Here is a 14,909-nt window from a genome sequence, read left to right as displayed (position 1 = left end):
GGATATAATGGCGACATACCTTTGAGCTAGCTCCAGCAGAATAATCGCACTGGCGTTATGATTTGAAAAACGGACAGCAATACATCTCGCTATAACCTGTGCAACTGAGCGGAACAAGGAGACAGCAATGCACCTGCAACTCCCTCTTTCGCCCACCAAAAGCAAGCCATCAAAGCAATACGCTAGCTGTGCATGCACTATACTGAGTAGCGAGAACATTGCCCGCATACACTATACTGAGTAGCAAGAACATTGCAAGAACATTGCCCTTTGGATAATTAAAAAGATGGTTGTTCTGCACGATATATGTGACGAAGCTGATATCATGCTTTGCGTTTGGTGGCGCGTTTTCACATTTTCGCAGTTGTCGACGGTCTGTGAGGTCAGCCTTATATAGTTTTAGTCAGTAAGAATGTGCAGTGATTAACAGGAAGATTCTACGATGAAGAATAAGATAAATGGAGTTTATTGATCGCGAGGGTAGTGTAGATCCTGGTTGGTTAATATCAAGGAAGCAAAGCAATGCTCAGGACGGCATGAAAATGCCACACTCATACACATCGCTGCGTGTGCAATGCCTTTATTCGTCCCGTCCCGAGCGCTATGGTCTCTGTCCTTGAACTGTAACTCTCCGCAATTTAATTTGTACAAATTCAGGGCAATCATTCCGCAACACTGCAAGTTGATTTCTCTGCTAGCGGAGCCGAATATTTCACGGGGGCTGCATTTTTATGTAGTACACAGTCCAAAAGAACGGCGAGAGGAAGTGAATCTATGAACTTGCACAGTTGTTGCTCAGCAGAATGCGCGAGAGGCGAACCTGTACGCTCACAAAATATACCACCATCTCCATTTACACAATGAACTTATAGCACCACCAGAATACCTTTCGCCTCGCATGGACCACCGTCACAAGGTCGGAGCACCATTATGCAGAACAAACGGCTGCTACACGTCATTCCTAACACACACGAGCATCTAGTGGAATCACCTTCCCGCATCTGTTGCTACCATCCGTGATCACGAATTGCTTAAAAACGGTATTAGCTAATATTGCATGATTAGGAGCCGCATCACTGTAATAGCTGCATATCAACTGCGGCTTCTTAGTATCGTTTTACGTATGAGAACCGCTCCTCTCTGTAGTACCTGCCGGTCCTGAAGGTACCAATCAATGTAAATAAATGAAGATGATATGTTGATTGATTGTAGGGTTTAACGCGCCGACGCAACGCAGGCGATGAGGCGCGCCGTAGTGGAGGGCTCCGGAGTAATTTTGACCACCTGGGGATCTTCAACGTGCGCCGAAATCTCGTACACACGGGCGTTTTTGCTTTTCGCCTCCATCAGAAAAGCGGCCGCCGCGGCCGGGAATCGAACCCGCCACCTCGTGCTCAGCAGCGCAACGCCTTAGCCACTGAGCCACCGCGGCGGGTAAAGATGAAATGTTATTCTCGAGGCTGGTCAAAAGCAGGAATAGCGTTCGAAGTGGCACAGTCGCTCACCTTTAGTGCGCACTCCATGTACGTGAGATCCTTGACTTCCTCTGCCGTTAATGGCTTGTCCCAGTCCTCTCCGCAGACCAAGATGATTTCGTCGTGCACATTAGCCTGAACTTCTGGGTGGAGGCCGAGCAGGTAAAGGGTGTGCGCGATGTTGCTGGCAGTCGGGTCAAACCCCTGTGAATGGCGAATGATTAGATTCAAGGCCAGCATTTCATGGGTCATTCCATACGGGCTCTTAGCAAAAGCGCCGACTGAACATGGAGCGAAACCGCGAGGTTCAGGCTATAGGAACTGCGGAGATCCGAAGCAAAGGCGAAACGTGGGAAACGCTTGCTCATTGGCGTGTATTACCTTCATCCAAATGTAGATATTCCCGTATTCGCGTGCGGTTTTAGCTCCTCCCAGACATTTCAGATCCTGGCAAGTTCATTATTTTATTCCGCGACTTGAACGCACCTGGCCAGTACTGAAAGCCTGTGGAAAATGTTGGCGATTCTTCGAAAGCAGCTAAACTATTTCACTGTGGCAATCCATTTGCCGGATTGGTATGCTGCTACTTCACCCCGAAGTAAACGTCCTAGGCATCGCTTACTCCAAATTGGCTTCTTTGGATCTTCAACAGGCTCAAAAAGCCCTCGTTCCGGTCCACCTATGGCAAGACCCTTTTACACTCGAGGTATATAACAGCAGCGCTTTTTAAGCTTGACCTTGGTTCATTGGCATTCGCAAAAAAAAAAATACCAAGAAAAAACCTTTCCGGAGCGCGCAGCCCGGAACGACCTTCCCCCAGCCGCGTAGACGGAGCCAAGCCTCGCTTAGCTATGACGTCATCGCGTGCGCCTTTGAGAACACTCTGCCCCGCGTTCGTGGCGTGATCTCTCGCGTGCTCTTCTCCTCGCCAGTTCCCGCTACAGAGGCCGACTTCGCGAAGGTGGCTGCCGTCGGTTCTGGCACGTGCTAACGCGGTACACTTTGAAAGAGACATCGAAGCCTGCGGACAAAGCGATTGTCGACCAATCTCTATACCTTCTATAATTAACTTGTGTTTTGAAAAACTATTAGCAAAGCAAAACATTGAGTATTAAAAAAGGTGACCTGTTAACAAAATGCCAACACGGTTTTCGCCCGAACAAATCGACTAGCACAGCGGTGACTTGTGGTACTAATATTACTAACAACTGCCTCAATTACAGGAAGTTGTTTTCGGTGTTTTCGTGGACATAAAGGAAGCTTTCGGTTCCTTAGATCGCTAATTAGTAATAAAAAAACTCGAACGCTAAGGTTTCAATGGTCAGCATGACCCTCAACCTTTTTTCGAAGCTACACAGAATCTTGTCAGCAGTGTGCACAGGTTCACGCAAGGTGCATGCGGCTTCTTCCCGTATCCCACGACGTCCCACAGGGCTCCCTAATGGGACCTGTTTTATTTTCACTGTACATAAACCATCTTCCACTATGTAGTGGTAACGCGCAAACAATAATCTACGCTCACGACACAGTGTTGCTAATTCAGGCAAGAAAATTAGGCAAATAGAATCCTCTGCAAACTTAGTAGCGGAGCATACTGGCTGTATGATAATAACTTACCATTGAACGCAATACAGTAATCCCTCCTTAACTCGAACTCGGATATTTTGAAATATCGGTTAAGTGGAAACAGTTTCGTACCGTGCACATAACTCCCACAGGTGCTATCTATTTACCTCCTTTTATCTCGAACTGTTTTTTTTTTTTCGGGGACGATGGATATCCTGGAATTTTGACGCAGAGGACACAAGGCAAAGTCCACTGTAGGCAGCTGATAAGGGTCCGTGCGAACGCTTAAAGGGACACTGAAGTGAATTTGTCAAGCTCCCGGTTTTGGTTGCACTGCTTGGACTGGCTCAAATTGCCACACTTTTCATCGTTTATCCGCTGTTAAAAATACCTTTCAGAAGTACCATTTTTTCTCATCCGTATGGAGCACCCTACTCCCATATTTATAAAGCTAGGTATTATGACCTTGTCAGGCGCGACAGACTACAAATCCGTCTCCATTACCTAGGAAACACTACAAAATAGCAACCCTCGCCCAAATTAATTATTTATGGCCCCACTAAGGAAAACCGGGCACAGAGCAAACAAAAGCTTCAGCATTTCACCTGTTCCCAATTCACAATTCACCTGTTCACGATAAACTACATGAGAAAGCAATATAGAATAGCCTTGCCATCATTGTAACACAAAGCGGAGAAAATTCTGAGAACTTCTGTTTTGCGCGAAGAAAGCATATCGGAGAAAATGAACTTTAACCCTTCCTGTAATCTATGGGTTATCCCCTGTATATATTTCAGCCTGCTTCTGTCACTGTATTCTTGGTAATTGCCATAGATCATGTAGACATTTTTGGAACCAAACTGGTTTTTACCGTTTTTGGTACGCATAACATATTAATTGAATCGTGTACATTTCGTTTATGTTCTATAACCAGAGTCGGTGTTTGTGGTTTACGAATAGTTGGGGCCCACTACTAGCAGCTTTGATGAGGGCCCCGATGTTTTCTACGCCAGTGTTTTCTCCATACAAATGCGTGAAATAAAATAATTGAATGAAAAAAGGATACAACTTTAACCAATTTGTTTCTTCATCACTAAGGATCAGCGGGAAATAGCACAGCACAAAATAGCGAGAAACTGAGAGGACAGCGCTTCACTCACAACTAATTTATTTTTAGTAAAAGACAAGCTTCTATACATACACAAGCTACCCACGTAGAACTAAATCATACCAACAAACAACAAAACGAAATACAATCACCGGTACGTCTGGGGAAGCGCAATCTTTTTCCCGATTTGGCTACACAACGGTGTCATTTATACATGCGAATTCTCGGTCATGTAACCGAACATATTCATGCAGCGGTCAGCAGGTCTCTTATTGGGTATGCCTCGATTTTAATTAGTTGTTTCAATTAGTTGTTTTATCGCTGGGTTCGACAACTCCGTGTGTCTTTAAAAAACGGGTACATAGCCGTGCGTGCTGCAGTGTTTTGCCCAGTGACTATGGTGATTCCCATTCAGTGATCGCTGGTGCTTTGACAACCAGTGTTTAGGCACTTCCCGGTTTGGCCCACAGATATGCCTCCACACCGAAGTGGCAACGTATACACGACATTGATGAATGGAACAAGCTGACAGATTCTGTTGTCGGTCAACGCAATCCGGCTCAATTCAAAGAATGATTGTTAATCCTCCTCAGCATTTGATTTCAAATCATGTCAGACTTTCCACCTTGGGATTTTTCGTTTTCTTATTGATTTTGTTGTATAAATTTTCTAATGAACTGTACATGCATCGAACTGCATTTCTTCTTGAACCACTATGTAGTACGACGATTCTAGCCCTCCCCGTCTTATGTAATGCCCCAATGGGAACCTTAAGAGTTGAATAAATTATGACGATGATGATGATGATGACACCCGTTCCACTTTTCACTAATGGCGCGGAATGGTTTACCGAGCACGCAATTTCTGGCGTCGTAGTCTCCGAAGCTAATCTTCCGTCGACCTCACTGGAGAATTTTCCTAATTTATTTACTCAACTCATACTCCCCTTGAACAATTTGTTTGGACATGTCTAACATTTATCGAAAGCATGCATTTAATGTAGAAAATGTGGTAACTATGTCACTTCTCTGATGTATCACTCAGACGCCTACACAGTGAACCAGACACGTTTCGAGACGTGAAAGTTTGTCCGGCGGCGTCACTTACCCCAATGAGCATTGCCATGCACTCGTCGCGGACGTCGATCTCGGTCAACGTCCCCTCGTCGACACACATGCGCAGGAGGATTTCGAGAAATACATTACTCGAAATTGGATCTCTTATGCCCTTCTTGTAGTCGGCCATTCTTTTTTGCAGGATCTGCAAATATATCACCCACTCTTACAAGCGTTTACGTACAGCTTAAATTATGCCCATTCTTTCTATTAGGAAGACATTTGTTCCGCCTCTGCAGCTTACAAAATTTTAACGTCCTACAGCCACAAGTGGCAAGCTTTTGAAGTTGCTCTCTACGGCAAGCCGAGGGACTGATGTTGAATTGCCGTGGCAGATAGGGAGCGCTGGCCGAGCTCCGCCGCAGAGCATGCGGCTCCCTTGAAGAGCAGGTGCTCAAAAACGAAACTTCCGTGGCAAGTTCTGTGGCAAGTTCCGAAGCAAGACAGGAACAGGAATTTCCCGGCAGCCTTTACGTCGAGCCCCTTCAAAAACATCAGCTTCGCTGCAGGCGTTTTCTTCTTGCCGGTTCTCAACTAAGGTGCTTTCATCGGCTTTTTTGCGAATGAATGTACTTTAGTAGCTTCGACGGCGTCCAACGGCGCACGGTAACAAAAGTTTCGTCTGCCTCTTCACAGGCAGCCGAGAAAAAGAAATAACGCCGAAGGCGCGTTTATAAGCCATGCCTACCCAGTCACCGATCGAGCTGGGCTCCTCGCCACTTTATTCCGAGTTTCAGCTGTCACACTCGCTTTCTTTAAAGCAGCCATGAAGACAAAACACAAGTTTGTGTTATTCGAAAGATTTCGTTTTTTATAGTGTCCCCAGCGCTTGTCCGAATGCAAACGATGCTTTATTCACTGAGAAATTAATTAATGTAAGTTAAAATTTTGATTTTCCCGCTAAATAGTGCGTGTTCTTGGTCTGGAATGACATCTCAGGGCTGTGTTTACCGTTAGTGAACGTAGATGGCGCCACTACACCGTGGCAAGCCGTTTTCTGCCTTAGGTTTGTTTGTGAACGTATTTTTACCTGGCTTGTTTTGTTCATGGAGACAACCGTTTCATGAAACATGGTGCTCGCTCGAAAAATAGTCACGTAAGACATCGTCCCTTGCGTCAATCGGCCTGTGTCGTCTGAAACAACCCCAAAGCCCCGCAGTCCTGTGCAGCTAAACCAAGCATAGTGCACGGAGGACTAACAGCAATACGCATCGGTACTTCCATGTTTACCTGTGCTTTCCTAGCTTGCACTGTTTGTTCCACCATTCTTAGGGTTTAAAAAGATTGTGCCCTAAATGTAAGACCAAATAGCTCGTTGGGCAAGCTTATAAGCTCTGCCTAATTTGCATTTGCTTTCGCCGCCCTGAGCCAATCGCTGAGCTGTCTGGTATGACATAGGTTTTGTTGCGGGAAATGTGCTAGTGGGTCGCATGGCCATTTCCCTTTTTTCCTAATTATGTAGCCTATTTGAGCGAAGTTGACGTTAAAAGTGGTGTCAGCATGATTCTAATTCTAACGAGGCAATCTTTTGAATGAACCAAACTTGTGTTTTCTCTTCATGGCTCCTTTAAGCAGCAAGCATGAACGCGACACGGCGTGCAGTATCTATTTTCCTGTTGTGACCGTGGCCGTTGCGCGTATTTGCCGGAGCGGGCGCCATGGCGATTACAAAAGGGGAGTGAAAGAGGGGAAGGCGGCGACGGCGTCACGAGAGAAGAGAAGGCTCGCCGCAAGTTCCAGCCGACTTCGCCAATTTAGGGGGACCAACTTTTCTTGCTCCACGGACCGATCTCGGCTGCGACGACGCTCTCGATCTTCCATTGGAACAGAATTTGGTAGCTCCCAATCAGCCATTGGAACGTGGCTACTCCACACGAAGCAGAAACTTTGCTCCGAAAGTGCTCCAGATCTGCCATTGAAATTCAACATGAGGTTCACTGCGCTTACAACTTCCATAAGGCGCGGCCCGACACTGTGCTGGCGAGCTGTGGGCGGCCATGTCACAGCGTGCCGACACCGACCGTCAACCGACCGTCGGCCAACAGTCTGCATCATCCAGAAATCGGAGGGGCGTCTGTGCTTGCGAGCGTCGGCCGACTCACTTGTCACACCACGCCGACGACCGCGCGACGCCCCCCTTACCCCCCCCCCCCCCCTCGTGGCCTGCCCTCTCTACTGGAGATCTCTTTCTCGACTCAACTTCGAGTGTCGTATCGCTGATGCCGCGACTGAAGCTGTTCGCGTGTACTCGCGTCTGTACTGCTTGTGTGTACTCGTCAGCTTCATGTTGGATCAGCTTCAGATTAAACAACTGCGGAATCACTTCCAGCAAGGCTTGGGAATGGGCTAGTCGGTGTTTTAACATCTTGAAGTGCAGAGGTGCGCTGCCTGACACGAAACGTAGAACAGGGTGAATAACAAAAACTTGCGCCTCACCTTGTCTGTTTTTGTGTTATTCACCTTGTTCTACGTTTCGTGTCAGGCAGCGCACCTCTGCACTTCAAGGAATCACTTTCTCCTGGCGTCATGATCACTTGCTCTGTTACCTGTAATTTTCTAAAGAATGTATTTTTGTATCCTGTTTTTGTTGACGTGTATTTTTGTATACTGCTCTGTGTTTTCTCGTGATATGTTTGTTAGTCTTGTTTTTTTTCACTGTTTTGGAAAATGAGTACGTATTTGTGGTGTTGCCAAATCGATAAATTAGTCATTTCCTTTATTTATGATGCTGTGTGATGTTATGGCAGGTTCAGGGCCGTAGTGGGAGCGGCTCTCAAGTGACGAGGCAGGTGACCAAATTCAAACAACGGAAATATTTATGAAAAGAATAAAAGGCAGAAAAAGGAAGGAGGAAAAAAAGAGGAATAAAGATGCCGCGAGTCCGGCGTGGCACGCAAATATGCTGTCGCTGTCAGAAGGGTTCGCGTCCGAGCCGCGCGAAATCGCTCAAGGGCCTCACAGTTTTTGGCGGCGGCGGGAGCGGCAGCGAGTAGAAGCTCCGGTCGAGGCGGCTACCGCTGGCGGTTGTTGTCGGTGACGCGGCGTGGCCCCGGCATCCGAGCGCAGTCACCGCGCCATGACGACGTTACCGTTGGTCTGCCCGAGAAGCTGGTCGGCGGGAACACGAGCAGTGCTTGGGGTAGCGCTCCCGCAGTCCGGGCGACTGCCGCTGAAGCGCAGGGTCCTCACAGGATCGGCGTACCCGCAGTCCGGTCGACTGCCGCTGGTCCGCCAGGCTACCACGGGGTAGACGCTCCGCTGGTTGCTCTCGATCACTTCTCGATCCTTCTGGAACCCCCGAGAATTGCTAACTCGCGGTTCAGCTCTGCAACGTGTTTTTTGTGGGCATCCTTCAATGCCTGCTTTTCAGCTTCGCGCTGTGCTTTTAACCTTTCCTTTTCCTCTTCACGCTGTGCTTTCAATCTCGAACGCTCACTCTCGACCCACATGCGAAGTTCCGGCCCTTTGAGTCCCAGTCGGACTCCATCAGTAATAAGCTTTTCCAGTTCCTCGAGCCCCATGTTAACAATCTCAACCCTGTAGATCCTTTCCACTTGTCTGAGCCTGACTCTCCAAGGTGTTATGGGAGAGTCCTGTAATCGGGGTTTCGTAACTATGCGAGGAAGAACATTTATGACTGACAATTAAGATGCCGGGAGGCGCAACACAAACGGATACAGAGTACAGTTGAAATGTTCAGGTGGCGGAGATGATGCGGACAACAGAACAGTCCAATTCGTAACCGATAAACAAAGTGGAATGGGTGCAGTCTTACGATTCAACAAGTCTCGCTGTGGTTGCAGAGCCGAAGTGGAGACATCTGTGTTGTCAGGTGAAGCAGCGGATGCAGAGAGCTGCGGCACGATGCTTCCTCGGCCTCTTGTGGAAGGTGCGGACGTGGTGCCTGACTGTCCGGTCGACAGACGCAGGACACCGTGGTTCTGGCCGTCCGGTCGACAGGCCGCAGAACCTTACGACTTCATCAGTAACAGCGAGTGCGCTGCGCTGCCCTCCGATTCTCAACGTCTTCTTTCTCCTCCTCTGCTTTCCTCCTCGTCATCACGATACCATTCAACCATCATTGTCTTTGTTGCGCCGCACACCTCTAGTGGATTGCCCATAGTCTTTTGATTTTTACACCCTATCACATCACAATACTCCCCCCTCAGGGAAAGTTGCTGGGGCAGAGCCACACACACTTTCAAAAATAAAAATCAAAAGAACAAGATCACACTCTAAGTAGTGTCTCGGAGTCTCGTCAGAGTCATTTCTAACTACTGAAACTCGCACTTAAGTTCACAGGTTCAACCTGAAGGGAAGCATCAGAGAAGAGCATACAAGTCCGAAGTCAGGGAAGGGGTCGTGCAGTTGGAAGCCGATTGGTTCAGCACATCTTCTTTTCTCCTGTACTTCCAAAGGAGCTGACCACCAAGTTTCACATGTCGTGCCCTCATCCGTGACTTGCCTGTCTTTGGGCTACCGTGTGCTCCTGGGACAGATTTGTGGCCATAATAAATTCTCTGTTCACCCGGACTGTTTGTTGGCCCTTCCGCATCCGGTTTCTTCTGAGATGAAAGCGGTTGGCGGCCGAAACTCCTGAAAGTTCTCACTTGGCGTCGTTTAGCTCTCGGCTGTCTTGGAACCGTTCGTTCTCTTACACCGACGGAGCGCGTCTCACGTCGATTCAGCATGCCAGCCTTGCGCTTGAGTACCCTCCGCTTCAAGAAGAAAGGTATGCGGAACTTCCTCCTGGTGCGTTTTAGGCTCTGCTGTACTTCACGGCTCGCGGGGTTGGTGTAACCCGTGGTGAAGGAAGGCCTCTTCTCTTTTTTGGGCTTGTGTTTGCCTTCCCGCATTTTCCTCACCTCTGGAGAAAGTTGGGGCTCCCTCCGGGGCTGGCTGTATTGAATGTCAGAGCACTCAGTTTTGGAAGCTTCAGGTCCTTTGTCAACTGAGAAAAACGGCATGTCTGTTTGAGTGATCGCTGCGCCTATAGCTGCACCTTCTTTCACCGCAATGTCTGATGATTCAGAGTCATCAACATACACAGATGCTCTTTCTGGACACCTAGCTTGGACCTCTTGAGGCACTATTTTGCTTTCTATCTTGAAACTGGGTCTCCATGTGCTAAAAGTACTCTCATTAGGCAGTATTTTGCCATCCTGATGGAGTCCTCCTCCAAACGTTCCTTGAGCTGAACTTTCGACACTTTCTGGCCTGGAAATATGCACCTTGCTGTCTGGTTCACGACCGTCTACCAACTTGTAATGGCCTGCCATCGTGTTGGCAACCAAAGAGGCTTCTCCCACCTTTTCCCTATACAAGTTTTCGAGAATTGCTAACTCGCGGTTCAGCTCTGCAACGTGTTTTTTGTGGGCATCCTTCAATGCCTGCTTTTCAGCTTCGCGCTGTGCTTTTAACCTTTCCTTTTCCTCTTCACGCTGTGCTTTCAATCTCGATCACTTCTCGATCCTTCTGGAACCCCCGAGCCTCGTTCCTCCTCTTTCTCCCTTGTCTCGAGCCCCTTTTCCGTCTTCGCTTCTTCCTCTTCCCTTTGCCACTCGCACGCTTGCTGCGCCTTTTCCCCGCCGTTTCTTCTTGTATTTCCCGCGCTCAGGCCACTTCATGACATCACCCCCCGCACAAGAAAGTTGCCGGGTGAGAACACGTGCACTTTCACAACTTCCCGCGAAAAAAAATGGCGGAGGATGTAAAAAGGCAAAAGTGGCGCGAAAAAAAATGGTAGGGGCCTAGACGCGGCTCATAAAATCGGCGCCTACATTCTCGCATCCCTTGATGTAGTGGACCGTGAAGGAATACTCCTGCAAATATAGGCTCCATCTAAGCACGCGGTTGTTCAAGTGCTTGGCAGTCTGAAGGTACTGCAGGGGCTGGTGGTCCGTTTGCAGTATGAATTCCTTTCCATATAGGTAAATGTTGTATTTTCGGACGGCCCACACAAGCGCTAAGCATTCGCGCTCAACCGTTGAGTAACGACTTTCTCGTGGAGAAAGCATTCGGCTGGCATAAGAAACTGGGTGCAGTTGGCCGTTGTATTCCTGTAGCAATACTGCTCCAAGGCACTTGTCTGAGGCGTCTGTCCGAAGAACAAACTGTTTGGACGTGTCTGCTGCACGCAGAATTGGGGCGGACGACAAGTTTTGCTTCAGAGTGCAGAAAGCTCTCTCGTTGTCGTCGTTCCAGTCAATCACGTTTTTAGCTCCTTTGCGCGTCAGCTCTGTCAGTGGTTTCGCTATTTTAGCGTAGTCCGGGATGAAGTCTCGGTAGTAGCCTGTGAGGCCTAGGAAGGAGCGGACTTCCTTTTTGGTTTGAGGTCTTTTTGAGCCTAATATTTTGTCCAACGTCTTATCCATTGGTTGCACCGTTCCATCTCCTACCTTGTGACCCAGAAAGGTGACAGTCTGCGGCCCTATTTCGCACTTTTTAGGTTTCACGGTCAACCTTGCGGCCCGGATCCGCTGGAATACTTCTTTCAATGCAATGATGTGATCCGGCCACGTTTCAGTTGCGACCAGGACGTCGTCGAAGTAGTGATATACGTTTTCCACGCCTTCAAAAACTCTCCGCATCAGTCGAGCGTAGACCGCTGGGGCGGTCTTGATGCCAAAAGGCATGTACTTGAACTGGTACAGCCCGGACTTGGTTGAGAACGCAGTCTTTTCCCGACTTTCATTGCCATGGGTACCTGCCAGTAACCTTTAGTGAAGTCGAATTTCGAGAAAAACTTCTTTGGCCCTACGCGAGCTAGGAGGACGTCAATTCGAGGTATCGGTTCGCTGTCGGGAACCAGTAGTTTGTTCAGCTCCCTGTAATCCACACAAGGACGGATGGTGTTGTCCGGTTTCTTTACAGGAAGGAGGGGCGCGTTGTATGGAGACTGTGATCTCTCGATCACTCCCAAGAGAAGCATGTCTTGCACCTCTGCTTCGATGACCTCCTCTAAGGCAAATGGTAGGGGGTACTGCCGTACATGAACTGGCGTGGTGCTTGTCAGTTCCAATCGGCATTCTACCAGATCGGTCTTGCCTGGCAAATCGCTGAAGATCTCTCGATAGTCTTCACATATTTGCTGCGCCTCCTGAGTTTGCGACGACGATAGGCTGTTTGAAATGCACACGTCCTTGAACGATTGCTGCTGTTGAAGGGGAAGGAAGGGTATTTCTTCGCCTTCAATGCCATCCTCTAGAGTGTTAATGGCCGCTACACTCGAAGACGTCGGCTGTCGTTCTTCGTATTTCTTGAGCATGTTCACGTGAAAGAGGGTGGTCTTCTTGCCCAAGTCGACTTCGTAGTCGAGGTCGTCACGCTTTCGAACAACCGTGAAGGGACCCTTCCAGTGCATCGTGAGTTTGTTAGCCTCACTTGGAAGGAGAACTAGGACGCGATCTCCCGGTTTAAGCTGTCGTGAAACGGCCTTTCGGTCATAGTATTTCTTTTGTGTTGCCTTCGCTTTTTGCAGCTCTTCCTGGGCAGCTTTGCACGTCTCTTCGAGTCTGTGTCGTAGCTCGACGAGGTACGTGTAGGTGGTCCGTACGTCTTCCTCCATGGCCTCGCCAGTCCATAGTTCTCTCAGGACTGTCATAGGTCCCCGGACATGTCGGCCATATATCAGTTCGAAAGGCGAGAATCCGAGACTGGCTTGGGGTACTTCCCGGTACGCAAAAAGCAACGGAGGCAAGTAACGGTCCCAGCATCTTGGTTTTTCTTGGCACATCCGTCTGAGCATCGTCTTCAGCGTGCCGTTGTACCTTTCTACCAGTCCATTGCTCATGGCATGATAAGGTGTCGTATGGAGGGACTTGATGGACAAGAGTCGGTTGACTTCTTGCATGAGCCCTGAGGTGAAGCTTCGCCCTCGGTCCGTGACGATTTCTTTTGGAAGTCCCACTGTGGAAAACATTTCGAGAAGCCCTTCTGCGACGTGAACGCTGTCAACGCTCGGTAGCGCGACGGCGTCGGCGTAGCGTGTCGCGAAGTCTATCATAGTGAGGATATATTTGTTTCCTTTCTCGGAAGCGGGTCTGATCGGGCCGATTAGGTCGACTGCTACTCTCCGGAACGGAGTGTCGATGAGCGGCATACTTCCTAACGGTGCGACGCCTACTCTTCCTTTCGGTGCAGTCCTTTGGCAAATGTCACAGGACTTCACGAATCGCTTCACATCAACATGCATGCCCGGCCAGTAAAATTCATCAAGGATCCTGTCCGTTGTTTTGCGGATGCCTTGGTGTCCGGCCATGATGCCTTCGTGTGCCATCTGTAGCACTGCGTTCCTCAAAGGTTGGGGTACCACCACCTGCTTGAATGAGCGTCCAGACAAAAGGTGATACTGCCGGTACAGCAATCCCCTGTCTACGACGTATTTGTAGTGGTTGCCACTCCTGGATGTGAAAGTTGTCCCCCGCTTCCGAAAACAGTCTTTCAAGCTGTCATCTTGTTCTTGTTTTTCCTTGAGCTCATCTCTCGTGACCTCCGCGATGTTAAAGCTACCTGTAGGCAGCCTGTCGATTTCGGCGACAGCCACGAGCTTCTGAGAGTCCATCGCAGTATTAGAGCTGCCCGGGCTCTGAGCTGGTTCTTGATAGCTTTCTGGGGTTGTCTTAGCTTCGTCAACATGTGGATGCCATTTCCAGTCAGGGTCGTTGGGTGGTCTGGCTCCTGGTATGTTCCCTAGCACTAAATCATACAAGGGATCCTGCATGCATTTCACCAGAAGCATCCCTGAAAAGTAGGGCGTGTGGACCTTGACGTACGCTTCTTGAAGTTGCTGCGCCGTTTTGTCCACGAACACCACACTGGAAGCTTGGCCCGTCAGACAAGAGTCTGGCACAAGATCGCGGCGCACGATTACGGTATTACTGCCGGAGTCTCGTACCACCGATATCCGCTTCCCATACATTTCCCCAGTCACCACAGGTAGGTTTTCAACCAAGAACTTGTTGATCCTTGAATCGCTCTTTTCTAGCTGTTCGGGGGTCCTCTTCTGTAGACGTCGGCGCTTTGCTACGGTGCAAGCCGAAACCTGTTTTGCGTCGCCCTCTTTTCCTCGACAGTTCTCAGTTCTATGGCCAGGTTTTCCGCACTTGCCGCAGCTACCATGCCGCCCTGACATTCTACAGTCACTAGCACGGTGGCCTAGTTTGCCGCAGATGAAGCAACCTTGGGTCTTCGTTAATTTTGGGGCCTGATCTGACCTCTGGTCCCGTCTCGGTTCATCTCGGGCCTTACCCAAGTTTTTGATGGCCTGTGCTTCCATGAAGTGGTCGCATGCTTCTGCCATCTCCTTAGCTGTCTTGCAGTTCCTTTCCTTGATAAAGACTGCTAGTTGCGTGTGGCAGCACTTCATGAATTGTTCCCCAATCATTCTGTCTCGCAGTTCGTCGAAAGTTTTCGCGACGCCGGACGTCTCTAGCCACCTGTCAAAATAGCCAGCAAGGCGAGAAACGAACTGTACGCCGGTTTCCCCGTCTTCGGCTTTCGCATTCCTGAACTTTTCGTTGTACCCCTGCGAAGTGAAGCGGAATCGTTGAAGCAGGGCCAGCTTCACTTTTCTGTAATCAAGGGAGTCCTCTGGGGTCATTCTCCCAATCACTGTCAGCGCTTCACCCGCGAGGCACATACTCA

The 14,909-nt window shown here is 49.0% G+C and overlaps 1 protein-coding gene across 1 annotated transcript in view; it reads right to left on the bottom strand.

Annotated features, from left to right (window-relative positions):
• LOC144175954 (cytochrome P450 4V2-like) overlaps positions 1-14,909 on the bottom strand; it is a 107,496-nt gene that overhangs the window by 32,461 nt on the left and 60,126 nt on the right. The window contains exons 7-8 of the mRNA XM_077705023.1: positions 5,257-5,409; positions 1,506-1,679 (exon numbers count right to left, since the gene is read on the bottom strand). Coding sequence (XP_077561149.1) covers positions 1,506-1,679; positions 5,257-5,409 — 327 coding nt within the window. The remainder of the gene's footprint in view (positions 1-1,505; positions 1,680-5,256; positions 5,410-14,909) is intronic.

This window comes from Haemaphysalis longicornis, unplaced genomic scaffold (genome assembly GCF_048455015.1).
Source record: "Haemaphysalis longicornis isolate Haplotype H1 unplaced genomic scaffold, Haemaphysalis longicornis Haplotype H1 scaffold_3, whole genome shotgun sequence".
Lineage (NCBI taxonomy): Eukaryota > Metazoa > Arthropoda > Arachnida > Ixodida > Ixodidae > Haemaphysalis > Haemaphysalis longicornis.
The sequence above is the reverse complement of the archived record's forward strand: the minus strand, read 5'-3'. Positions and strand labels throughout refer to the sequence as shown.